This window comes from Erinaceus europaeus, chromosome 17 (assembly GCF_950295315.1).
Source record: "Erinaceus europaeus chromosome 17, mEriEur2.1, whole genome shotgun sequence".
In the NCBI taxonomy this organism is placed as follows: Eukaryota; Metazoa; Chordata; class Mammalia; order Eulipotyphla; family Erinaceidae; genus Erinaceus; species Erinaceus europaeus.
In genome coordinates, this window is record NC_080178.1 from 11,946,569 (window position 1) to 11,973,399 (window position 26,831).

The 26,831-nt window shown below is 46.6% G+C and overlaps 2 protein-coding genes across 3 annotated transcripts in view; both read right to left on the minus strand.

Annotated features, from left to right (window-relative positions):
* Window positions 1-9,143: 9,143 nt before the first annotated feature.
* On the minus strand, window positions 9,144-23,884 carry SLC22A6 (solute carrier family 22 member 6). The gene is made up of 10 exons (XM_060176346.1): window positions 23,193-23,884; window positions 21,616-21,719; window positions 21,299-21,453; window positions 18,162-18,330; window positions 16,796-16,919; window positions 16,403-16,518; window positions 11,907-12,121; window positions 10,810-10,918; window positions 9,713-9,916; window positions 9,144-9,428 (listed from the first exon to the last, which is right to left on the minus strand). The coding sequence occupies exons 1-10, from the start codon at window positions 23,553-23,555 to the stop codon at window positions 9,353-9,355; spliced, it is 1,635 nt and encodes a 544-aa protein (XP_060032329.1). The 5' UTR covers window positions 23,556-23,884; the 3' UTR covers window positions 9,144-9,352.
* A 938-nt stretch (window positions 23,885-24,822) lies between these two features.
* SLC22A8 (solute carrier family 22 member 8) overlaps window positions 24,823-26,831 on the minus strand; it is a 34,949-nt gene continuing 32,940 nt past the window's right edge. Inside the window, exons 14-15 of one of the 2 annotated variants that reach the window (XR_009545578.1) lie at window positions 25,754-25,851; window positions 24,823-24,871 (exon numbers count right to left, since the gene is read on the minus strand). The gene's annotated coding sequence lies outside the window, so the exon portion shown is untranslated. Of the gene's footprint in view, window positions 24,872-25,152; window positions 25,852-26,831 lie in introns of those variants that run through there. The other variant, XR_009545577.1, reaches the window with a different exon arrangement.

The following is a 26,831-nucleotide window of genomic DNA, read 5'->3' on the forward strand; positions in this document are numbered from 1 at the left end:
TTTTGCACACCCTCTCTCTACCGCCTGCCCCAGCCCCCCTGTACACCTCCTTTCTAAGGTACTACGTTAGATTCCTGTAGTAGCTTCTCTCTCTCTCTCTCTCAACCTCTCTCTCTCTCTCTCTCTCTTAACCTCTCTCTCTCTCTCTCTCTCTCTCTCTCATGGGGCTGGAGAGACAGACAGCAGCTTTCTGCAAGGACCACTGTTTTTTCTTCTAGTCAGAGCTCCTAATGCCAGCTACTATTCTCTCTTTTTTCAAACCAGAGTCTTTAAAAAAAATTAAAAAATATTTATTTATTCCCTTTTGCTGCCCTTGTTGTTTAATTGTTGTAGTTATTATTGTTGTTATTGATGTCATTGTTGTTGGATAGGACAGAGAGAAATGGAGAGAGGAGGGGAAGACAGAGAGAGGAAGAGAAAGATAGACACCTGCAGACCCGCTTCACTGCTTGTCAAGTGACTCCTCTGCAGGTGTGGAGCCGGGGGCTTGACTAGGTTCCTTATGCTGGTCCTTGAGCTTTGCACCACCTGCGCTTAACCCACTGCACTACTGCCTGACTCCTCCACTATTCTCTTTTTAATTTAATTAATTTATTATTGGATAGAGACAAAGAGAAATTAAGGGTGGGTGAGAACAGAGACAGAAAGAGATAGAGAGACACTTGCAGCTCTGTTTCACCACTTGTGAAGCTTTACCTCTTCAGATGGGGACGAGAGGCTTGAACCTGGGTCCTTGTGCACTGTGATGTGTGCACTTAATCAGGTGAGCCACTGCCTGGCTCCTAACCACAATTCCCTTGCCCAGTCTGGGTAAAATTCTGCATAGTTCCAGGGTTTTCCCATGTGCCTCCATCTCAGGTCATGGTAGGTGGGGATGGTAAGATGGGGGTTCAGGACTTGGAATAGGAGGGCGGGGAGTATCCAGGTAACTTTACCTTCGTCAAGATAGTGGAAGGGAAGGTTCTGTTGTTGATCCTGCTGCTGGTGCAGGGCTCTGTGGCCCCTGTGCCACTGGGGAGGAAGGAGTGGGTTAGGTAGTATAGTACTCTCACGTGGCAGTGATGGATAGAGATAGTGGCCATGTATCAGCAGTTCTGCAGGGTGTTGTGGGAGGCCATCAGGAGCTGGGGGAGGACCACCAGGGCTACAATCTATCTCAATAACTGGTTAAAACTTGAATTCTTTTTTTTCTCCCATTGTTGTTATTGTTGCTGTTGTTGTTGCTGCTGCTGCTGTTGGATAGGGCAGAGAGAAATGGAGAGAGGAGGGGAAGACAGAGAGGGGGAGAGAAAGATAGACACCTGTAGACTTGCTTCACCGCCTGTGAAGCCAGGTGAGGAGCCGGGGGCTCGAACCGGGATCTTTGCATTTTGCACTATGTGTGCTTAACCTGCTACTGCTTAGCCCTCAAATTCTTTTTTTCCCCCAAAATACTAATCTTACTGAGGTTTACTTTAAACAATAATATTTTGTCAATTTGTGAGGCAGCTGACAAATTTTGATACATTTATACATTTAGTACACCGAGGAGATAGCGCAGTGTTTATGAGAAAAGAACTTCATGCCTGTGGCACCAAAGGTCCAGGTTCAAACTCCAGTCCCAGCAGAAACCAGAGTTGAGCAGAGCTCTGGTTAAAAAAAAACCTGGAGTTGGGCGGTAGGGCAGCGGGTTAAGCGCAGGTATCGCAAAGCACAAGGACCCGCGGAAGAATCCTGGTTCAAGCCCCCGGCTCCCCACCTGCAGGGGGAGTCCTTTCACAGGCGGTGAAGCAGGTCTGCAGGTGTCTTTCTCGCCCCCTCTCTATCTTCCCCTCCTCTCTCCATTTCTCTCTGTCCTATCCAACAACAATGACAATAAGAATAACTACAACAATAAAACAACAAGGGCAACAAAAGGGAAAATAAATATAATATAATAAAATAAATCCATATTATTACTGTATAGGGCATTTCTATCACCCATTCCCCCCAAATACTGTATGATATTCTTTCTTGTTAGGAAGTGATCAGTCGGGATATGGTGTCAGAACATATGGGAGTGAGGCAATAGCTTCTTCAACTCAACTAAATGTTTTTGAGATCCATCTATGTTTTAGCGTACCTATGACTCATTAAATTTTTTTAAAAATTTTTATTTATTAAAACAAGACAGGGAGAGGGAGTCGGACGGTAGCACAGAGAGTTAAGAGCAGGTGGCGCAAAGCACAAGGACCGGCGGAAGAATCCCGGTTAGAGCCCCTGGCTCCCCACCTGCAGGGGAGTCGCTTCACAGGCAGTGAAGCAGGTCTGCAGGTGTCTTTCTATCCCACTCTCTGTCTTCCCCTCCTCTCTCCATTTCTCTCTGTCCTATCCAACAACGACAACATCAATAACTATAACAATAAAAAAAAACCCAGGACAACAAAAGGGAATAAATAAATATTAAAAAAAAGAAAAAAAAAACAGGGAGAATTCGAGATCATTCTGGCATATGGAATGTCCAGGACTGAATTCTCTACCTCGTACTTTCACGTTCAGCACCCTACTCACTGAGCCACCTTCCAGGTCCACAACGACCCTGAGAATTTCATTAGATGGATATACCATGATTTACTCATTCACCTGTGTATACCATGACTTGTTTACTCATTCACTTGCTGATGAACACTTGGATTGCTATTACAAATAAGGCTGCTGTGAACATTTATGTACTAGGTGTGGACATATGTTTTAATTTCTCTTGGGTAAATGCCTAGAAGTGGAATTTCTGGGTTCTATGGTTAGTGTATAGTAACTGTATCAGAAACGATTGGATTGTTTCCCAAAGTGGTTCCCACATCTTGTATTCACACCAGGAATGTATGAAAGCTCACTTTCTTTCTAGATCACACTGGGGTCAATATTATGAATTTCAGTCATTTGTATGAATGTAAAACTGTGTATCATTTGCATTTTTTGCCTCCAGGGTTATTGCTGGGGCTCGGTGTCTGCACCATGAATCCACTGCTCCTGGAGGCTATTTTTTCCCCTCTTTTGTTGTCCTTGTTGTAGCCTTGTGGTTATTATTATTGTTGTTGATGTTGTTCATTTTTGGATAGGACAGAGAGAAATGGAGAGAGGAGGGGAAGACAGAGAGGGGAAGAGAAAGACACTTGCAGACGTGCTTCACTGCCTGTGAAGCGACTCCCCTGCAGGTGGGGAGCCAGGGGCTTGAACCAGGATCCTTAGCCGGTCCTTGCGCTTTGCGCCACGTGCGCTTAACGTGCTGCGCTACCGCCCAACCCCCCTCATTTGCATTTTTAAATGACTGAAGTTGGTAAGCATCTTTTCATTTGCTTTTTGGCCATTATATATCTATGGTGAAGTGTATGCTCCAATATTTTACAGTGTCTCAATTATTAAAAATATTTAATTAATTTATTTTGGATAGAGACAGAAATTGAGAGGGAAGGTGGGGGGAGTTATAGAAGCTGAGAGAGAGAGATGGAGAGAGAGCGTGAGAGCTGTAGCACAGTTTCATCACTCCTGAAGCTTCCCCTCTGTAGGTGGGGAAAAGGGGTTTGAACTTGGCTCTCACACACTGTAATGTGTGTATTATATTGTATGCATCACCACCTGGCCCTGCAGTGTCTGACTTTTTTTTCCCTTTAGAGTTTTGGAGTTTTTTTTTTTTTTTTTTTTTTGGCCATACTGCAAATTTTTAAGTCTGTTTATATACTTCTTTTCTTTTCACAAGTTGGTCCTGAAAATCATGCCCCCTCCCCACCTCTTTTTAACCAGAGCACTGCTCAGCTCTGGTTTATGGTGGTGTGGGGGATCGAACCCGGGAATTTGGAGCCTTAGGCATGAGAGTCTCTTTGTATAACCATTATGCTATCTACCCCCGCCCTAAAATTCTAACTCTCTTGGCCTCTCTGAACTCTTTTATTCCATGAGGTTGACAGGCTGTCTTTAAACATCGGATATTACGTTGGGATCAGCAGATGCAATATCATTTGATATTAGTTGAGAGAAGCATGCAGGAAAGTGAGCCCCACCCTAGAGGTTCCAGGACTGGGGGAAATATAGATTCTATAGAGGAAGTGTGAGGTTCCTGCTGTCTTAGGGTTTAAGAAGACAATAGATAGTTATTGCTGTAATCAAATTATTTGGCAATTGGGTTAACTTTGAAAATCCCTTTGTTAGGATTTGCTATATCATACACAACATCAGCATAATTTATGTCCTTTGACATTCTTTGTATATAGATGTGTCTTGCCACCAGTTGCTTCTGTCCATACTCAGAGTAATGACACCAGTTGCTTCTGTCCATACTCAGAGGGATAAAAAATAGGAAAGCTATCAGGGGAGGGGATGGGAAATGGAGCTCTGGTGGTGGGAATAGTGTGGAGTTGTACCCCTCTTATTCTATGGTTTTTATCAGTGTTTTCTTTTTATAAATAAAAATTAAAAAAAATAGGGGGCCAGTGGTAGTGCAGTGGGTTAAGGGCACATGGCGCCAAGCACAAAGACCAGTGTAAAGGTCCTGATTCGAGCCCTGGCTCCACCTGGAGGGGGGTCACGTCACAGGCAGTGAAGCAGGTCTTCAGGTGTCTATCTTTCTCTCCCCCTCACTGTCTTCCCATCCTCTCTCAATTTCTCTCTGTCCTATCCAACAACAATGAAAGCAATAACAAAAATAGCAATGATAAACAATAAGGGTAACAAAAGGAAAAAAAATAGCCTCCAGGAGCAGTGGATTCCTAGTGCAGGCACTGAGTCCCAGCAATAACCCCAGAGGCAAAAAAAAAATTGTATATTTATTTATTTTTGTTTTTGGACTTTAAATGCAGGGTCTCACATGTGTGCTACGACTGAACAACACTCCAGGTTCTGCCATGTTCTCTCTGAATTCCACTTCTTTGCTCTGCAGTCCAGAAATTGTCCCCCAGAAGAAAGCCAGGGTGGTGATAAGTGGTTCCACATCATTTGTTTCTTTTCTAGCAAAAATTACAGTCCTTGAGTGGAGGGTAGATAGCATAATGGTTATGTAAACAGACTCTCATGCCTGAGCCTCCAAAGTCCCAGGTTCAATCCCCTGCACCACCATAAGCCAGAGCTGAACAGTGCTCTGGTTAAAAAATAAAAAATAAAAAATAAAAAATTACAGTCCTGTGATGCCTGTTGGTCAAAGTCTGAAAATGATTTCCTTTGGTTTTCTAATTATTTTCAGTGGGAGAGTTATTTTGCATCTTGTTATTCTTTCAGGCTTGGAACTTTATCCTTCCATTTTTTTCTTTCTTTTTTTTTTTTTTTTGTTTAGTTCTAGAGATTGAGCCCAGAGCTTCATACATACAAAGTATTCTACCATGAAGTTATGTTTCTGGTCCTTTTACCCCATTCATTAGAAAGAGACTTATTTATTTATTTATTGCCTCTAGGTTTATCACTGGGGCTTGGTGCCAGCACTACAAATCCACTGCTCCAGGTGGCCAGTTTTTCCATTCTTACTGGATAGGACAGAGAGAAATTGAGCCGGGAGGGGAGATAAAGATGGAGAGACACCTACAGACTGCTTCACTGCTTGTGAAGTGACACTTCCTGCAGTTGGGGTGCCAGGGGCTCAAAATGGGATCCTTGAGCGGATCCTTGAGCGGATCCTTGCGCTTGGTACTATGTGTGATTGATTCAATGTGCCACAGCCCAGCCTCCTGAAAGGGAACATCTTTTTTTTTTTTTAATTTGAATTAAAATTTTTTTATTATCTTTATTTATTTATTGGTTAGAGACAGTCAGAAATCAAGAGGGGAGAGGGAGATGGAGAGGGAGAAAGACAGAAAGACACCTGTAGCACTGCTTCACCACTGGCAAAGCTTTCTCCCTGCAGGTGGGGAGCCAGGGCTTGAACCTGGGTCCTTATGCACTGTAATGTGCACTCAACCAGGTGTGCTACCATCCATCCCTGGAAGGGAGCTTCTTTATTGAGAAAGTGGCATTTATGGGAAAGCTAGCCAGCATCATGCTTTATTGTGAAAAACTAGATGCTTCCTTTTAAGCTCAGAAAATAATTTGCTACTTTTATTAACATTGTGTTGAGGTTCTCAGAAGAACAAAAATAAAGAAATGAAAGAATTTCAGAAAGGAGAGAAGGGAATATGCCATTATTTGTAGACAACAAGATTGTACAGAAAATCCTAAGAAACCCACAAAGAACTACTAGGCTAAAAGGTAATTTTAGCATGATAGCAGGATAAAAGCTCACTGTACCAAAAATAAAGTGGATTTTTATATAAAAGCAACAAACAACTGGCAACTGAAGCAAAAGTACCATTCAATATTAATACCCAATAATTGAATAAAATATGAACTTCCTAGGGAGTAATTTGATAAATTGTGTGCAAAGCCCATACACTGAAAATTACAAAACATTATTGAGAAACATTAAAGATGATCCAGATAAATGGAGAACTATATCATGGACTGGAAGACTCAATAGTCTGAAACTGTCAATTATTCCCAAGATGATATAATGATTAAATGTAATACAAATAAAAATTGCAGTCCTTTATTGAGTAGAAATTTGCAAGTTTATTTATTATTTTTTTTAATTCAAAGGATCTTGTCTGGTTAAAACAATGTTGAAAAAGTTAAACATAGTTAAAGGATCTAATTATCTGAGTTTAAGACTAATTATAAAATGGCATGAATTAAGATAGTGTGGTATTTAAATAAAGATAAATAAAAGGAACCGTGCACCAGAATAGAGTCCAAAAATAGAGCCACAAGAACCTTTTGATCTTTGCCCAACAGATCTAGAAAATTCTGTGAAGAAAAGAAAATCACAAATGGAGCTAGAACAGTTGGAATGCAAAAAACAATGACCACTTGCCATATATTATTTATACAGGTAGCTCAGATGGAATCTAGATGTAAGAGCTTTTTAAGTATTTATTTAATTTGTTTACTTTAATGAGAGAGAGATACATACTAGAACACTGCTTAGTTATGGTTTATGGTGGTGCTGGGGATTGAACTTGGGACCTCAGAGTGTTAGGCATGAGAGTCTTTTGCATGACCATATGCTGTCTCCCCTGTCCACTAAATGTAAAAGTTAAAAACCAGAAAACTTACAAGGAAGTGTAAGAAAAAATTATAGAGTCCTTGGGTATGGGAAAGGTTTAAAAGGCAAGACACAACAATCATGAACTGTCAAAGAAAATTCAGTAGTCTGGACTACATTGAAAATGTAAGTTTTGCTATTCGAAAGTCAGTGCTCTAAAAATAAAAAGGCAAACTATAAGTTTGGAGAAAATATTTTCAAAACACAGATCTGGCAAAGAACTTGTTTCTAAACTACACCGAGAAAGCTTCCAACTTGATTGTAAGAAATCAAAGAATGAGTTATAAGAGTGTGCAGAATTTCTGAACAATTTGCAAAGAGGCTCTAGGTGAAAATAAGCATATAAAAAGTTGTTTCCTATCTTATTAGTGAAGTTAAAATAAGATCTACAACAAGCTACCACCACAATGGCTAACATTTCATGCATTGATAATACCAAGTGCTGATGGTAAAAATGTGGAGCAACTGGAACTCACATAGACTGCCGGTGGGGATATGTTGTGTTACAGATACTTTAGAAAACCGGCTATTTCTTAAAAAGTTAAATATAGCCCTCGGCTCCCCACCTGCAGGGGAGTCGCTTCAGAGGTGGTGAAGCAGTTCTGCAGGTGTTTGTCTTTCTCTCCCCCCTCTGTCTTCCCCTCCTCTCTCTATTTCTCTCTGTCCTATCTAATGATGACATCAATAACAACAACAACAATAACTACAACAACAAGGGTAACAAAAGGGAAAATAAATATAAAAAAGTTAAATATATATCTCACAGACTGTTCAGACATTTCCTCCCTGATATTTACTCAAGAGAAAGTGAGGCTATGCCCACACAAAGAAAGGGCATGAGGCAACTTTGGTGGTGATGGGTTTGTTCATTGTCTTGATTGTAGCGATGGTTTCAAGGGTGTGCGCATCTGTCAAAACTCATTAAATTGTACATTACAAATACGAGCAACTAATTGTCTATTACATTTCATTAGGGCTGCAAAATCTATTAGTTAAGATGTCTTTGGTTGCAAATAACAGAAAAGTCAACTCATAATGGCTTAACAATGAGAATTTTAAATAAAATTCTCACACTTTGCATTTAGAGTATAGGTAGGTGGCTTCAGGATTGGGTAAGTCAGGGACTCAATGCCATCATCAAACCCCAGATTAGTTCCATTTTTTTCCCACTATGTCACTCTTAGTTGTTGCCTTAGTCCTTGTTCTGGCTTTCCTCTTGCATCACAAGATGACTGCCACAGTTCCAGACATCCCATCCAGGCTCAAAATTGTCTTCCATCTAAATCTGAATTCTCACTACAGACAGGAAGGTGCATGCAAGAGGCTCTGGGTTCAATCCCTGGCACCACATGAAAGGGCAACAAAGTCAAAGTAAATGAAACTCCATGGATGGGAGAATAGTACTGTGTTCTTTCTTTCTCTCCCTCTCTCTCTCTCTCTCTCATAAAAATAAGATAAAAATTAGCTGTAGAGTGCATGCCTGAGACCCTAGCTGTAATCTGGCATTGCACTGAAAAAAAAAAAAAGAATCAACCAACTTTAGTACCAGTGGGCTGCTTGGTTTCCTCTATGAGTGTGGCTCACATGGGACCTGCTACTACAGTGAGCTCTTGGGAAAGGAGTTTAGATGGAGGAGGAGCTGCCAGGGAAACTGATCTCAACTGCATTTAGCCCGTTGCTCCAGCTTTTTACAGTGGGGTCAGCTCTCCTTCCTCTTCTTCTCCCTCCTTCCCTCCCTCCCTCCCTCCCTCCCTCCCTCCCTCCCTCCCTCCCTTCTCTCCTCCCTCCTTCTCCCCTTCCTTCCTTTTTTGTTTCTTTCTCTCTTTTTAGAACTTAACTTGATCTTATCCATTCATAACATATTTAACAGATTTATTTATTTTGAACACACACACACACACACACACACACACACACACACACACACCCCAGAACACTACAGGGCTCTGGTTTCTGATGGTATTGGGGATAGAACCCTAGATCTTGGAGCCTCAGGCATGAAAATCTTTTTGCATAACCATTATGCTGTTTCCCCAGGCCAGGAATGACTTCCAGTTGAGACAAGTGAGACACAGAAAAACCTTTTAATGATGCAATATTGGTGGCATCTGTTCAGAGATGGAAACCCCAGAGAGGCTCTTCCTTGAACCACAAATCCCAGCACTTTGTCTTCTGTTTCCCTTCCCCCTCCTCGTGTGGAGGTCTAAGGGCTTGTAGGACCTTCACTCTTGGGATGTCTGAAAGGCCTCTTCTTAGCGCTCAGAGGCGGATCTTCTATCTTGCTGCGGACGGGAGCTGGACCATCTGCTTCTGCTGTTCTTTTTGCTGTCGGCTTAGTTTCCCTTTCCTCCTGAGGTTGGGGAGAAGGGGTGGTGAGGAAAAATGGTGTCCTAAGTGTGCAGCCTTCAAGGCAGGGCTTGGAACTGGGGACTCCAAGAGCTCTATACTCTGCTGCACCCAAGACCTCACTCCCTGCCCATAAGATCTAGGCTCCCTGGGAGTCCCAGAAAGAACTCGAGGAGATCCAGCCAGTTGAGGAGTACTAAAAGCCCTGGCCTTGAATCTCAATGCATGTGTGACTTGGGTTGGTATGTATGTGTTGTATTCCCTGCTTCTCTCTGGATGGGGACCAACCTGTTCTCCAGGTCCTGCACTGTGTCCGGAAGTGGCTGGCCCAGTGTCTCTGGCAGGAGGACTATGGCAGCACTGGCGGCTACGGGCACAGCGCCAAAGATGAAGAGAGGCATGGAGGGGTAGAACTCGGCGGTCATGCTCACCAGCGGGCTCACGATGCTGCCCACTCGCGCCATGGTGCTGCCCATACCCAGGCCGGTCTGCCTGTGGATCCCAAGGCATGCAAGACTGCTACATAAACCGCTGTGCCTGCCCTCCCCCCCAGCCTTGTGTATCATTCTTAAGATAGGTACGTATTTAAAAGACAAAGACATCTTGGCACATGAGAAAGCAGTGCTATCTGCTTATCTGGCAGATTGTAAAATATAGTTGACCCTTGAGCAACTCAAAGGTTAGAAGTGCTGACCCCTTTCATGCATAGCTTTTCACTTCACCAACAACTCAACTCTTAGTCATCTCTGGGTGTCTTTGAGCTACTGGTTTCAGACACTAAGATCTGTGGAGATTCAAGGCTCTCAAAGTCATTCTTTTTAGATCCTTGAGTACTGAGTTCATCAATTCAACCAAGTGTAACTTAGATACAAAGGGCAGCTGTATTTGTTGAAAAGAATCAGTGGGGGAGAGGTGGGGGCACACCTGGTTGAGCACACATGCTCAATGCTCATGGACCTGGGCTTGAGACCTCAGTACTTACCTGCAGGGGGAAAGCTTTGTGAGTGGTGAAGCAGTGTTGCAGGTGTTTCTCTGTCTCTCTTCCTCTCTATCTCCCCTTTCCTTCTTCATTTCTGGCTGTCTCTATCCAGTAAATAAATAAAAATAAAAAAATTAAAAAAAAAAACTGTCTAAAACAAACACACAAAAAACCAAGAATCAGTGGAAGAGGACACTTGCTGTTCAAACTCAAGTTGCTTAAGGGTCAGTGGCACCACCTATATGAAAGTGGTTATCTGATTACTTTCAAGTTGGTGATGTTTGGTTTCAGACAAAATTTAGATTTGGTGGCAGTTACTTCTTGTGCTTTGGATACCAGGATATGTTGTCTTGGAGACACGTCTTCTTGTCTCCCTATTGTGCCCTTTCTGAGATGTCACACTCACCGGATCATGGTGGGGTATACCTCCCCAGTATAGAGGAAGATGCAGTTGAAGGAGGAGGCGAGGCAGCCTTTTCCCAGCACAGCAAGGGAAGTTCGAACAATGGTCTGATCTAGAGAGAAAGAGAAAGGATGGGCTTCAGCCATTGGCATTCAGAACACACACACACACACACACACACACACACACACACACACACACACACACACACACACCCCACTGATGAAGTTGAAAAGGTACCGGGAAGGTCCCTTTTGTCTGGGACATGAATACAGGGATCCTATTATAATTAGAATAGAATTGAGGTTCAAAGCAGGGATTTGGCACAAAGATCATTTCCAAGACATCTGGACATGAGCTGGTGGGTATTTGGATTGTTCTGATTCTTCAACTACTATGAGTAATGCTGTTGTCAATATTCACGTGCAAGTCTTTATATGGAGATGAAAGAACGGAAGCTGAAAAATAAAAGAGAGAGGGACCAGAGCCCCGTTCTGTCACATGTAGTGCCAGGGTTGAACCTGGGGCTTCACACATTCAAGGCGTGTGTTCATGAGTCGCCTCCCTGACCCCTGTGGTAACTTCAGTCGTCATTGGAATAAAACATTTCTGGGGGCAGGGGGTGGGCAGTGGCATACCTGGTTAAGTGTACACAGTACTAGGCTCACACACCCGGGTTTGAGCCTTGATCTCCACCTGCAGCAGGGATGCTTCATGAGCTGTCAAGCAGGTCTGCAGGTGTCTATCGTACTCTCTCCCTCTCTTTCTCCTCCTCTCCTCTCAGTTTCTCTCTATCCTATTAAATAAAATGGGGGAGGGAATAGCTGCTGGGAGCTGTGGATTCGTAGTGCCAGTACTGAGCCCCCGTGATAACCCTGGAGGCAAATAATAATAACAATAATAAATAAATTTCCTACCTCATGAACAGACTAAGCGAAACAAACAAGAATAAACAAACATCATAAGGAAATAGAAATCCAACCGTGCAGATTAAAAAGACCAGAAGTGGGGGCCAGATCTGTTCCCCTTCCTTCTGAGAGGTTGGGTCACGTGGGGGATGGGACCAAGGATGAGAGACCAAGGTGCTCGTGGGTGCTCACCCTGGGGTACCACCCCATTGACCAGGATGCAGATGCCAGCCAGCAGCAGGGAGGCCATCTGGGCAGGCCGGCGGCCCAGGGAGTTGATGACAAGGAAGCACACAAGCTTGGCGGGCAGATCCACAGCACCAAAGATCACCTGGATTAGGTAGATGCTGACCCCAAAGCCCTGGAGGTCCATGACCAGTCCATAGTAGGCAAAGCTAGTGGCAAACCTAGAGGGGAGAGACGAAGGAGCTTGTTAGGCAGGTTTCATGTGGGAGGGGCGCTTAGGCCAAATCAAGTGCCGTAGGCCCTGGAGAATCTGGAATCTCCCTTAGATCTTCCCAGACATTTAGTAGACAATTTAAGGACTGGCATAGCCCTCAGATACCCCCAATATCTCAGTCTTCTGATAGTCACCATTCTCAAATGAAGTATTCAGAATACCTTTTCTTTTCTTTTCTTTAAATGTCTTAATTATCTTTATTTATTTATAGCTTAGAGACATCCAGAAATTGAGAAGGAAGAGGGTGGTAGGGAGAGAGACACCTGCAGCCCTACTTCACCACTCACAAAACTTTCTCCCTATAGGTGGGGACTGGGAGCTTGAACCTGGGTCCTTGCACATTATAACATGTGTGCTCAACCAGGTGCGCCCCCTCTGGGCCCCTTCTAGTTTTTCTATAGTAGTTTTGCTGGAGTCACATAGTTTTGTATCTTTATTTTAATTTAAATGGTTTATTATCTTTATTTTATTTGTTGGATAGAGACAGTCAAAAATTGAGAAGGAAGGGGGAGATAGAAAGGAAAGAGACAGAGAGACACCTGTAGCACTGCATCACCACTCGCAAAGCTTTCCCTCTGCAAATGGGGACTGGGGGCTCGAACCTCAGTCTTTGTGCATTGTAGCATGTATGCCCAACCAGGTGTGCCATCACCAAGCCCCTTCTTTATTTTATTTTAATTTTTGAGAGCGGGATGAGGGAGAGCAAGCCAAATCTTTAATAGTCATCACCAAGACTGGGGATATTCCTCCACTTGTGCTGACGGCTCTATCTTAGCCGACTGGGCTTCAGCGAATGACCTCTCCCTACTATACGATCCCAAACAGCCAGGCTCTTTTCACAGTGCTAGATGGAATAAAGACTCGTCACCCGACCTGTGCTGGATTAGCACAGTCAACGGCCAAGCCTTTCCCGCTACAAGACAAGTTCTCAAGATCTTCCCGCACAGTCATCACTGCCCAGCTATCATCCACATTGGTCTCCAGCTCCCACTGATTCTGTGCTCGGAGAAACTAAGATGGAACTTTCGGAAAGCAAACTGGCGTCTGTTCAGTGATCTTACCAACAAATCTATTCCTGCAATTCCAATTAACTCTATCCCCTCTGAAGATTCCTACAGGCGCTTCCGCCAAGCCATCTTCAAAGCAGCTTCCCAAGCCAGTCCTCGTGGGAGACGTGCTAACTATACGCCTTGTCTTGATGCTGAATGCGAGCAACTACTAAAGCAGTATGATGAGTCGGGCGACCCAGCTGTGGCTGACCATCTCATTGCCTCCCTGGATGCAGCACGTCAAGTCCGCTGGCAACAACTCACGGAAAGTCTGAACTTCACCCACTCAAGTAGGAAGTCCTGGGAGCTTCTTCACAGACTGGGTGCCGGTAGCCAACCCCCTCCCATCTCCCATCCTCCCGTATCTCCAAACTCAGTGGCCAGTCACCTAACTCAAGTTGGACGTGCTAAGATCGACCCAGTCTGGAAAAGAGAAATTTCCCATGAGTGGTCATCCCACTTCCGGTTATCTTGTCCATCTCCAAAAATCTCTCCCTTTACACTGTCTGAACTGGAAGACGCTTTGAAGAGGGTTAAACCGGGAACAGCTGCTGGCTATGATAACATCACCCCAGAACTCATTCTTAACCTGGGTCCCGCGGCAAAGAAGTGGCTCGCTTCATTCCTGTCCCACATCTTGGAATCTGAGTCTATGCCCAAAGTTTGGCGTCGTGCGAAGATAATAGCGGTTTTGAAACCAAAGAAAGACCCAACACTGGCCGCCAGCTATAGACCAATTTCTCTCCTTTCCGTGTGCTACAAACTCCTTGAGAGGCTGCTTCTGTCACGTATTTCTCCTCTTACAGAGAAATTCCTATCACCCGCCCAAGCTGGTTTCCGCCCAGGAAGATCTACCTGCGAATAAGCCCTGGCACTCTCAACTTACATTGAAAATGGATTCCAGAAGAATTTAAAGACGGGTGCTGTCTTTGTTGATCTCACAGCAGCCTATGACACGGTCTGGCACTGTGGTCTCCTAGTCAAGATCTCAAGATGCCTGCCTCCATGGGTGGCCAACACTATATCGTTTCTTCTCCAAAACAGAAGATTCCGGGTGCATCTGGGTGAGAAGTCTAGCAGATGGAGACTTGTCTCAAGTGGCCTCCCCCAGGACTCTGTTCTGGCTCCTACGCTATTTAATATTTACATCAATGACCTCCCAGAAACTTCTTCAAGGAAGTTCATCTGTGCCGATGACATCTGCTGTGCAACTCAGGCATCCAAGTTCGACATCCTCGAGGAAACACTCACGAAAGACATGTCTCTGATATCTGATTACTGTAAAAAATGGCGACTAATCCCTAGCACTGCAAAAACGGTATCATCTGTTTTCCATCTACACCATGCCTCGGCCTCGCGTGAGCTTAATGTGCAGCTTGGCGATATGAGAATCCGGCATGAAGCCCAGCCAGTCTATCTTGGCGTTACTCTCGATCGCACTCTGTCATTTCACGAACATCTCATAAAAACTGCAGCAAAGGTGGGCGCGAGGAATAACATCATTGCAAGACTGGCCAGCTCCTCATGGGGCGCGAGCGCTTCCACACTACGATCATCCTCTCTGGCATTATGCTATTCCACTGCAGAATACTGTGCCCCAGGATGGTTCCGTAGCCCCCATGTCCACTTGGTCGATTCCAAATTATATTCCTCCATGAGGATAATTTCTGGAACCATCCTTTCCACCCCGGTTCCATGGCTGCCAGTTCTTAGCAACATCGCCCCGCGAGATATTTGTCGGGATGCGGCATCATCTAAGTTCATTTCCCATGTCTACGCTCGACCGGACCTGCCAATATACGCGGATATCTTCGCCCACCCTGTCCAACGCTTGACGTCTCGTCACCCAATCTGGTCCCCTATGCCTACACTGAACTTCTCTGTTCCAGACTCTTAGAAACAGAGTTGGCAGTCAGCTGAGGTAAAGAACAAACACCTCATCACAGACCCCTGCAAGCGTCAACCCGGCTTTGACCTAGCACGTTATGATTGGGCCCTCTTCAATCGCTATCGAACAGGCCATGGCCGGTGTGCCGCTATGTTCCATCGCTGGGGAGCCAGAGACGACCCGAACTGCCCCTGCGGCTCCAGACAGACTATGACCCACATAGTCAATGACTGCCACCTCTCCAGATTCAAAGGAGGTCTCGAAACTTTACATCAGGCTCAACCTGACGCTGTTGACTGGCTACGGAAGAAGGGCAAACGCTAGAAGAAGAAAGCCAAATCTTTAGGACTCTGGGGTTGGGAGAGGTTAGACTTTGCAGAACCTGCCTCTGGTCCTGGGGTAGGCGTTCTGCTTCTTAAATATCAAGACCCTCACTCACTGAAGCTCTGAGTTTTGTATAGAACCCACCACCGAGGACAAAGCCCAAATTCGAAAGCAAAGAATCCATTGGTAGGATGGTTTCTTCCCCTATGCTCTCTTAACTGTCATGGAGTTGCTATGGTGATGGCACTGGGGAGGAAGCACAGGGGAAGTATGGGGATGTTGCAATGGGGAAAGGGCAAATTTGGGTTTATGTCAGCCTGGGCTCAAGTGGTGTTTCAGAGATGAACTTTAGGTGTCATAGGCTGGACCTGCACTTTTGGCAGGCAGCCTGAGTCCACAGATGTCTCTGAATGTTTTGCAAGCCCAGCTGGTTTCTGTCTTTGCTATGTAGTTCTATCAGCTGCGGGACTGGGCTCACCAATCTTGATAAAGTGTTTCCCTACTGGAACGGAGATGATAAAGGGAGAAGATAGAGATGCCCATTTGGGAAGCTGGAACTGAGCTGAGGTTGGGGGGTCATTTGGTTGTTCCAGACTCTTCCTGGCAGAAGAGTCATTGCTCCTTGCTCAGAATGAATTTTCTCTCTTCCCACCCATTACATCCACACCCTCCCCAACCAGCCTTCTTCTTCCTCTTCCTCTTCTTCTTCTTCTTTTAATTTTATAATCTTTATTTATTGGATAGAGACAGCCAGAAATCCAGAGGAAGGAAGAGACAGAGAGGGAGAGAGACAGAGAGACACCTGCAGTTCTGCTTCACCACTTGGAAAGCAGGTGTAGATCACGGGCTTGAACCCAGGTCCTTGCACATTATAACATGTGCAGTCAGTCAGGGGCACCACCACCCGGCCCCCCAACCAGCCTTCCATCCTCCATGTTTGTCTGTTTGTCCATCTGTCTGAACCTACCATAACAAGGAGAGGCAGAGGAAGAGACGGCGGAGGGTGGGGCAGCGCAGCAGCTCCATGGCTGAGGCCTGACGGTGGCTCAGGGTCAGCTCCTTGTGCAGATTGGTCCGGAGAACCTGCCGGAAAGGGGCGTGACTCAGGGCCTGGACTCCCCGGGACCTGCCTCTTCACTTCCACAAGGTGAAACTCAAGAGTTTCACATTAAACCTGTGACCCAGAGCAAAGCCCAAATCTGAAGCCAAAAACTGGTGGGTAGGATGTATCCTTCGAGCTCAGTAAGGACCTAACACCTGGCTCAGGGAAGCCCTTTGGGGCCTGGGACTCTGGGTTCAGGGTTTGAGGGTGGAAACATGGTGGTTGTCTCAGGAGATCTTGGCAGGGGGTGTGTCTCACCTCCATACTTAGCTTGGCCCCCTCTTCCTGCTTCCCGTTGATCTGGGCCACTCTCTGCAGTGTCTTCAGGGTGAGGTCTAGCCTACCTGAGGAGGAGTACCAGCGGGCGGACTCGATGAAGAACCTGGGAGTGGGGTTTGGGGGTGGTTGTCAGTATAGGATTTGTTATAGTGGGCAGGGCAGGGCTGGGTGGGGTGGTGGTTGTCTCCAGGATGTGGGTTTTTCAGGAGACCTGTGATAGATAGATTTTACTTTTGGGCTGGGAATGCAGGGGTTTCACCAAATCTCTCTCTCTTGGACCACAAAGCAGGGCCCTGCTGGTTGATGCCTCAGTCCCCATTGTGGGAGCTCAACTCTGGGATGCTGGGATAAGGGAGCAGTGCAAGGAGGCTGGAGAACCTGGCTGGGGCGGGTGGGGGCAGCCTGAGGAGAAGCAGGGGAATGCTGAAGAGCTGGATACCCAGGGGCATGCTTTCCTGCCTAAGTTTCCCTCCTGTCACAGGGAAGCGCTAGCCTGGGCTTAACTTTTTTTTTTGCCTCCTGTTGCTGGGTCTAGGTGCCAGCACTTTGAATCCACCACTTCTGGTCTGGGGAGACAGCATAATGGTTACGCAAAAGACTCCTGCCTGAGGCTCTAAGATTCTAGGTTCAAACCCCAGCCCATCATAAACTGGAGCTGCACAGTGCTTTGATACATCTCTCTCATTCACTCTCTCTCTGAAAAACAAATAAAATGTTAAAAAGAAACTTAAACAAAAATGAATCTACCACTCTTGATGGTCATTTCGCCTTTTTTTCCTCTCCATTTTATTGGATAGGACAGAGAGAAATTGAGAGGGGAAGGGGAGAGAGGGAGAGAGACACCTGCAGATCTGCTTTGCCGCTTGTGAAGCTTTTCCCCTGCAGGTGGGGAGCTGGGGGCTCGAGCCCAGGTGCTTGGGCGGGTCCTCTCACTTAGTACTATGTGGCTTAACCAGGTGTACCACTGCCCGGCCCCCTAAGCTTAACTTTCTCTGATTCTTTTTTTTTTTTTTTTAAATATTTATCCCCTTTTGTTGCCCTTGTTATTTTATTGTTGTAGTTATTATTGATGTCGTTGTTGTTGGATAGGACAGAGAGAAATGGAGAGAGGAGGGGAAGACAGAGAGGGGGAGAGAAAGAGAGACACCTGTAGACCTGCTTCACCGCTTGTGAAGTGACTCCCCTGCAGGTGTGGAGCCGGGGGTTCACACCATGTGTGCTTAACCGCTGCTCTACCGCCTGACTTCCAACTTTCTCTGATTCTGTGGTGTGGATGTTTTCATTTCTGCAGCCTTGTGGCTGCCTGAAGTCCCAGCCACCCCATCTGTTCTGGGCCCCCACTCACCAGGAGTAAACAAAAGCAGCGAAGTAAGGCACAGAGACCAGGAGCTGCAGGTGGCGCCAGTGGGGCACAGCATAGGCCAAGCCGGCCAGGAGGAACTGGCCCACACTGTACACGTAGCCGATCAGGGTGCCCACCCAGGCCCGTGTGTGAATGGGCATCCACTCCACATCTGGAAGGAAGGTTAGGACAGCATGGAGCAGCTTCCTGGGCTGCCGGGAGGAAGGAGACACCCCCATGCCTCCCACCCCACACATGGAAAGGGAAAGACCCCATCATCAAGCCTTGATCTGTGGTCTGCAGAGTTGGGGGAGGTGGTTTTCAGTGGAGGGAGGAATGAGGCGGGGTGGGGGAGACCAGCATGAGGAGCTGGGTTTAGAACTGTCCCCTCTGCTTTTCTGCTGTGTTTTCTTCTCAGCCCCAGCCCCTGCTTTGACCAGGGCCTGCTTACCCTTCTGGCCCTCGAGTCTCTACTCAACCAGACACTTTCTGATCCTCCTCAGTGAGGGCCTGGATCTGGCATCAGTGAGTAGGGCAGCTGGGAGTAGGGGTGGGAGGGCCCCTGCAGCCTGGGGAGTCCCAGTGGCAATGGCCCTGTTTCTCTGCTGTGCTCTGCACCCTCCCAGCCTTCTTTCTTTGTGGGCTTCTGACCCCGCATCTCAGGCAATGACTTGGAAACTTAGACTCAGCTTGGGGCTGGATTCTCTAGGTGTCCTTCTTATACCCTCACGCAGTCCTAGTTCATTCCTTTAGTTTGGAGGATCCCAAATCCTGAGATTCCTTTCTCCCCAGCCAGAGGCTCCTCATGTGAGAAGAGGGGGTACAGGAAATAACCTGTCAGAGGATGCACACTGGAGGCTTCTAAACAGACCATGTTCAGAGCACAAGTGAGTTGGGTCTACATGATGCTGGCCTTCCCGATGTTAAAAACATTATGGTTGTGGGCCAGCAAGAGAGCTCACCTGGATAGGGCACCTGCTTTGTTATGCACATGGCCCAGTTTCAAGCCTGGTTCCACTGCACTGATGGCTGTGGCATCTTCTTCTCCCCCTCTCTGTCTCTGTCTTTCTAAAAAAAGGTTGACGCGGAGTAGTGAAGCCCCAGTGGCAACAGCCAACTCCAAAATTTCAAAATTGATTTCCAGCATGAAAATATTGGTGGGGCTGGGTGGTGGAGCACCCAGTAGAATGCGCATATCACCATGTGTAAGGACCAGTCCCCACCTGTATGGGCCGGGAACTTCATGAGTGGTGGAGTAGTGGTGCAGGTGTCTATCTATCTCCCCTATCCCTCTCAGCTTCTCTCTCTTTTTTTATATTTATTTTATTTATTTATTCCCTTTTGTTGCCCTTGTTGTTTTATTATTGTAGTTATTATTGTTGTTGTCGTTGTTGGATAGGACAGAGAGAAATGGAGAGAGGGAGGGGAAGACAGAGAGGAGGAGAGAGAGAGATAGACACCTGCAGACCTGCTTCACTGCCTGTGAAGCGACTCCCCTGCAGGTGGGGAGCCGGGGTTCGAACCGGGATCCTTATGCCGGTCCTTGTGCTTTGCGCCACCTGCGCTTAGCCCGCTGCACTACAGCCCGACTCCCCTGCTTCTCTCTTTTTAAACTGTGAGCTTCCTACTCAGATTTATTTAAAAAAATGTTCTATTTTAGTTATTTAATTAATTAATTATTGGATAGAGACAGAGAGAAATTGAGAGGTGAGGGCGAGTAGAGAGTGAGAGAGACAGACACCTACAGCTCTAGTTCACCACTCAGAAGCTTTTCCCCTGCAGGTGAGAGCCAGGGGCTTGAACCTTGGTCCTTGCACACTGTAGTGTGTGTGCTTAACCAGGTGCACCACTGCCTGTCTCTGTAGAAAAAAAATATTGGGGGGAGCTCAGTGGGTTAAGAGCACATGGCTCAAAGCGTGATGACCAGCGTAAGGATCCTGGCTTGAGCACCTGGCTCCCCACTTGCAGGGGAGTCACTTCACAGGCGGTGAAGCAGGTCTGCAGGTGTCTTATCTTTCTCTCCCTCTCTCCGTCTTCCCCTCCTCTCTCCACTTCTCTCTGTCCTATCCAACAATGATGACATCAAGGGAAACAATAATAACTACAACAATAAAACAACATGGGAAATAAAAAAGGATAAATATATAAATAAATATATATATATTTAAAAAAATATTGGGATGAGGAGTCAAGCAGTAGCGGTGGGATAAGCACATGTGGCATGAAGCACAAGGACCGGCATAAGGATCCCGGTTCGGGCCTCCGGCTCCCCACCTGCAGGTGGAGTCACTTCACAGGCAGTAAAGCAAGTCTGCAGGTGTCTATCTTTCTCTCTCCCTGTCTTCCCCTCCTCTCTCCATTTTTCTCTGTCCTATCCAACAACAATGACATCAATAACAACAGAAATAGTAACTATAACAATAAAAAAACAAGGGCAACAAAAGGGAATAAACAAATAAAAAAATATTGGGATGTCTGACATGAGTTAGGAAGGGGGGAGGATCTGACACCTGGAGTGTCATGGCTGAAGCAGCTGGAAGCTGTTGCCCTATCTTGAGTCATTCTCCTTTGGACATCATCCTAGTCACTCCTTGATGCCTCTCATACCTGACTGGCTTGTTTGTGGACCTGCCTGTGGCGTTTGCATGCTGTGTCTATGATGATGATGATGATTGATGATGATATTGATGCAGTCCAGGGCTTATAGCATGTAAGAAGCTGCTGAGCAGCCTCCCAGGCCCAGCTTCTTTCATTCAGCACTTTTTTTTTTTTTTTCTGGAAGAGCAGGGTGGGAGGAAAAGACTGACAGAAAGAAGAGAGACACTACAGCACGGCTTCACCATCCATGATGGAGTTCCACTGGTGTGATTCCTGGCGCTCCCAACTTGTGCTGGGACTAAAATTTAGGGCCTCGTGCACTCTACCAGGTGAGTTATCTCCCTGTCCTACTATCCCATGTCTAAATGAGGAGTCAGATTGGTGTGGGCCTGGGCAAGAGATCCTTAAGTTGGCAGGGAGAGCAGACACAAAGACTGGACTCAGCAGGGACGGGCAGAGAGGGGAGGTGGGCAAGGGACCGCAGGGCTGGATAGGCAGAGAGGGTTGTTTAGGGATCTGCCCTGCCCTTTGGGGACCCTCACTCAGCGTCATGCAGTTGAGGGCGATACTGGCCAGCGACATGCCCGAGAGGAGCCGGCAGATGCAGTAGACGGGGAAGTTGGGGGCAAAGGCCGCGCAGGTTCCTGACACAGCTGTCTGCAGGTAGTTCAAGATCAGCACCTTTCGGCGGCCCAACCTGTGGGGGAGTGGGAGGGGAGAGCTGTGACAGGTGTCTGGACTGGGTGTTTTTGGAGGACCTGCAGAGGAGCTTCTCAAACCAGCAGTATTTGGGAATGCCCACCTCCTCCCATGTAGACCCCTCAGCTCAGCGGGGAGGAGAGGGTTATCCAGAACTGACCTGTCTGCCAGGTGCCCGAACACCATGGCTCCAAGCAGCACCCCGACCATGTACAAGGACTGAGCCAGCTGGCGTAGGGCCCTGTGATGGCACACAAGGTCCCACTGTGGGGAAGAGGCAAGGGTCAGGCATGGGACATAGGACAGTTCTCACCCTCCTTCAGGCTGGCCCTGAGCTCTGTGCCAACTCCCCTTCACTGCTAACCTTTCTACTCCTAGGAGCTGGGAATCATTTCTCTTTCTTTCTTTCTTCCTTTCCTTTCCTTTCCTTTCCTTTCCTTTCCTTTCCTTTCCTTTCCTTTCCTTTCCTTTCCTTTCCTTTCCTTTCCTTTCCTTCCCTTCCCTTCCCTTCCCTTCCCTTCCCTTCCCTTCCCTCCCCTCCCCTCCCCTCCCCTCCCCTCCCCTCCCCTCTCCTCTCCTCTCCTCTCCTCTCCTCTCCTCTCCTCTCCTCTCCTCTCCTTTCCCCTCACCTCCTCTTTTCTTTCTTTTTCAAGTTTTTTTAAAAAAATCTTTATTTATTTATTGCATAGAGACAGGTAGAAATCTAGAGGGAAGGAGGTGATAGGGAGGGAGAGAGACAGAGAGACACATGCAGCCCTGCTTCACCACTTGAGAAGCTTTCCCCCTGCAGGTAGGGACTGGGGACTCAAACCTGGGTCCTTGTGCATGGTAACATGTGCGCTCAACCAGGTGTGCTGCCACCTAGCCCCCTCTTTTATTTTCTTTTCTTTCCCCAGTGGAAAGAGACTTAACACAGCAATTCAAGATTCACAGTAGAAATGATCAAAATTAATTATCCATTTTGACAGAAGTTCTCCTTTTGCATTTAAAAAACTTTTACTGCTCTAGTTTCTTCTCCATTCTTTCTCTGTTAAATTCCCTTCTTCTTTTCCTGTGCCAGTACATAGCCAATCTCCTCTCCCCTTGCTTAGAGAGTATATCTCTATCTAGGATAACTGCCATTAAATATTTCAATCACCCCCCTTCTAACTTTATATTTAGGTAGTACCTGTGGCCTTCTTTCCAACCCCTCCTCCCCAAGCTACTGTTAACTGTCCATCTTCCAGAGTTGAGATGTGGCATTTTATTTTCTGGGTTATATTTGCTGTAGGAGGAAAAAAAATGTGTGTCTGTGTTTATCATTCTTGGATTTGCTAAAGTAGATTCTCCAGTCATTCTTTCAAACTGGGTGTGTCAAAAATAAAATTGATAGATTCTTTAATATCATAAAATATATTTTTTCCAATCCTCAAAATGTAATCCAGTTTGGCTGGGTAGATGATTCTAGGTTTAAAATGGAGATATTTCTTGACTCTGCAACTCCTATATCCACCCTTTCTCCAAAAATCCCTATCTTGACCCCTTTTCCCTGTCTCCCCACTTTATCATTTGGAGAATTTGAGAGAGAGAGAGAGAGAGGAAGAGAGAGAGAGCGAGAGAGCGAGAGAGCGAGAGGGAAAGAGGGAGAGAGGGAGAGAGAGAGAGAGAGAGAGAGAGAGAGAGAATGTGTGTGCTTGCCTGTCACAGGGGAAGGCAGAGACTACATGATGCATGGTGGGGAGCCCCAGGTAGCCTCACCTCTGTCACGATGGTGGAAGGGAAGGTACTATTGTCGTAGATCCAGCCGTCTATGCAGGGCTCTGTGGCCCCTGTGCCGTTGGCTTCTGTGCCATTGGGGAAGGAGGGATGGCGAGACGTGAAACGGAGACAGGATTGGGGCCGCCCTTGGCTGTCCCGGGGCAGCCAGGCCTCCAGCTCCCCGTCCTGGCTGAGGTTGGCGTGGGCAGGCGGGCGGCAGTGGTGGGTGGGGATGGCAGCTGTGTAGTTCTGCAGGGTGTTGTGGGAGGCCATCAGGAGCAGGGGGAGGACCACCAGGGTGACCTGGATCTGCTGGAAGCGGCCGACGCCCCCCACCTGCTTAAGGAGGTCATTGAAGGCCATAGGGCCAGGCCCAGCCGAGTGGCTGGGGGCTGAAGACGTCCAGTCCCAGCACCTCTGTCTGCAAATCTGTCTGCCTGCTGTCCTCCGCTGGTGGAGAGGGGCTGCTGCTGCTTCCGCTAGGGGCTGAGTTGCTCCTGGAGCGGAATCTGAGCTGGCTCGGTGGGGGGACAGCAGCCTGGCCCACTGCCCCTCCTCCTCCTCTTTCCTCTCTCTCTCTCTCTCTCTCTGTCTCTCTCTCCCCTTGCTCTGTCCCTCACTTGTAGTCTCTCCTCACTTGTGGGGGTTGAAGGGGACCAGCTTCAGGGTCTGCTGTAGCCTTGACCCCTACAGTATTTAATCCTTGGTCTGGAGGGAATGAGTTAAAGTGTGACTTGGTATCAGAAGGATTAACCCTCCCAGTATCCCTGTGTCAGTGGAATTTCTCCAAGTGGGTATAAAGGGCAGGAGAGGGCGCACCGAGTGGGGTGCTGGGAGGGAGGGATGTACTGGAAGGGGCCTGCTGGGCATCTGGGGACAGGAAGGGGCAGAGTGGGACCTATTTTTTTGTCTTCCTTTTCACGAGAAGATTGGGTTCCGGGAAGTGTGGTGACCACTTGAAGGAGTTCAGTCTTTTTTAGTGGAAATGTCCAAATAATGTTTGAGAAAGGTTGTCCAGTTAATTTACATTTCAGAGCCACAAATAGAAAAAAAAATTCAGCATAAGTATGTCCCTGATACTACGTGAGAGACATTTCTATTGATAATTTTTTTCATTGATAGGAAATTAAAATTTAATGGAGCATCTTGTGTTTTTATTTGCTAATTTGGCAACCCTGGTGTTTGGCTTTCTGGGCACAGCTCAAATAGCACCATGGCTTTGTTCAGTTGGAAGGGATAATAGAGGTCAAAGGCTGTGTTTGAAGAGTGTGATCTGAGACCTACTAGATACATGATGTAGAGGTAGATTTTTTTAAAAGTTTTTTATTTATAAAAGGGAAACACTGAGTAAACCATAGGATGGGAGGGGTACAACTCCACACAATTCCCACCACCAGAACTCTGTATCTTATCACCTCCCCTGATAGCTTTCCTGTTCTTTAACCCTCTGGGAGTATGGACCCAAGCTTATTATGGGATGCAGAAGGTGGAAGGTCTGGCTTCTGGAATTGCTTCCCTGCTGAACATGGGCGTTGACAGGTGGATCCATACACCCAGCCTGCCTCTCTCTTTCCCTAGTGGGGAAGGGCTCTAGGGAAGTGGAGCTCCAGGACACATTGGTGGGGTTGTCTGTCCAGGGAAGTCTGTTCGGCATCATGCTGACATCAAGAACCTGGTGGCTAAAAAGAGAGTTAACATACAAAGCCAAACAAATTGTTGACCAATCATGGACCTAAAGGCTGGTATAGTGCAGATGAAGAGTTGGGGGGGGGTGTCCTCCATTTTGCAGATAGCTAGTAGGCATATTTTAATTATATTCCAAAGGGCCTGTGGCTATACTAGTTTTTTTTTCCCCCTGAGCCTGAAATCTGATATGCAGGTGGATCTAAGTTATTGTCTGAGGAGATGGAATCATGGCTGGAAAAAGGACCAGAAAGCTGGATCAGGGAAGATAGTAGCTCCCTAATATGGGAAAGGGGTATAAATATTGTTGACTGTAAACCCCATCGATTTAATGTGATCTGGGGCCTGTATTCAGCTTGTGTGACCTCTGCATCCCCCTAGATCTGAGCTCACATTCTGTGGTCATGAGTTGAAACATTCCAAGCTGTCCCAGTATCAGGACCCATCTTCCTCAGGTGTAGCATCCTCCTTTAGAGGATGGAACATTCTCTACCATTGTTGATCCAAATTGAGGGCAAGGTACTATGGGGGCTCACAAAGGAGTCTATTGTGTTGTTACTGATAGAGATGACCGGTAACAATGGAGAGAGGGATTTGTTCGAGGTCTAGGCCCATCCTGTCTGGGAATTTCAGGACTCCCTGAATAGGACCCCAGCTGATGGGGTGGCCATAGAGGTAGATTCTCTGTGTCTGAGGGAGAGGAGAGCTTAGAGTCTTCTTCCTAAGCCACCATCTTGGATGAGTTCTTTGACACTGATTGATTCTAACAGTGACTTCGTTTTTTCACCTTCTTGTTTATTTTGATTGATATTTCCCCCTTTGTTTTGTGTCTCTGTCCATGGGTTGTTTACTTGCTTCTGCTAGGAGTATAAACTTACTTTATTTTCAGTCATAATCCCAAGACAATCACTTGGTTCCTGGATCCTGGTCATTTAGTGGCAGTGCTGAGCTCTGATTGGATGAGTTTCTATGTGACCTGATTGGTTGGGTCATGGGTTGGGGAAGCAAAAAAAAAAAAAAGAGGCTGTGGATTCCTGTTTTGAATTTGCATAATTATATAAAACCTGGACTCTGGAGTGGGTCTACTTGGATCCAAATCCTTATTCCACACTCACGGGAGCAAACTCTCTCCTACACTCTCCTGTGTCTCAGTGAACTTGTTTATATCAAGTGGGGCTGGTAGTGGTGTCTATCTCATTGCGTTGCTGTGGGGCCGTGGGTGTCAGCTGAGCTAGTACAGGTACAGATCTTAAAGTTACCCTTTCCTGGCAGCTCAACCATTACAAGGTGTCTTCTTTGTTTCTTATAAAAAGGCGAGACTATCACATTCACTTTAGAAAGAAGTAATTGCCTAAGCACATATACTCCTGAGAATATTGATTCTCTGTACTCTAGTGAATGCTTTGGTGGGTAGAGTGGGAGATTTGCATGCACGAGGTCCTGGGTTCGATTCCCAACATTGTATGTGCTGTAGCAGAGTGGTACTCTGGTCTCTCATTAAATAAATATATCATGGGGGTCGGGTGGGTTAAGTGGTGAAGCAGGGATGCATTGGATCGACCTTCTCATGGTGCATCCTGTGAGTACCCATTCATTGGGGAAACTGACGATCCTTCCTAGCCGACTGAATCCACATGGATCCCAGTCACTTTCAAAGCCAGCAACAAGCAGCTCCTGACAGCTTTCAACCTGACGCTGTTGACTGGCTACGGAAGAAGGGCAAACGCTAGGAGAAGAAGAAGTGGTGAAGCAGGTCTGCAGGTGTCTGTCTTTCTCTCCTCCTCTATGTCTTCCCCTCCTCTCTCCATTTCTCTCTGTCCTATCCAACAACGAATGACATCAACAACAACAATAATAACCACAACAAGGCTACAACAACAAGGGCAACAAAAAAGGGGGGAAAAAAAGGCCTCCAGGAGCAGTGGATTCATGTTGCAGGCACCGAGCCCCAGCAAT

What these genes read in the sequence shown, in the direction of transcription:
- SLC22A6 (XM_060176346.1), bottom strand. Translation starts at nt 23,555, where the DNA reads ATGGCCTTCAATGACCTCCTTAAGCAGGTGGGGGGCGTCGGCCGCTTC. An exon ending in CTTCCACCATCGTGACAGAG is followed by an intron (nt 21,720 to 23,192) that starts GTGAGGCTACCT and finishes TCTTCCCCACAG; the next exon opens with TGGGACCTTGTGTGCCATCA. An exon ending in CTCTGCCTCTCCTTGTTATG is followed by an intron (nt 12,122 to 16,402) that starts GTAGGTTCAGAC and finishes TCTCCCCTCTAG; the next exon opens with GTTTGCCACTAGCTTTGCCT.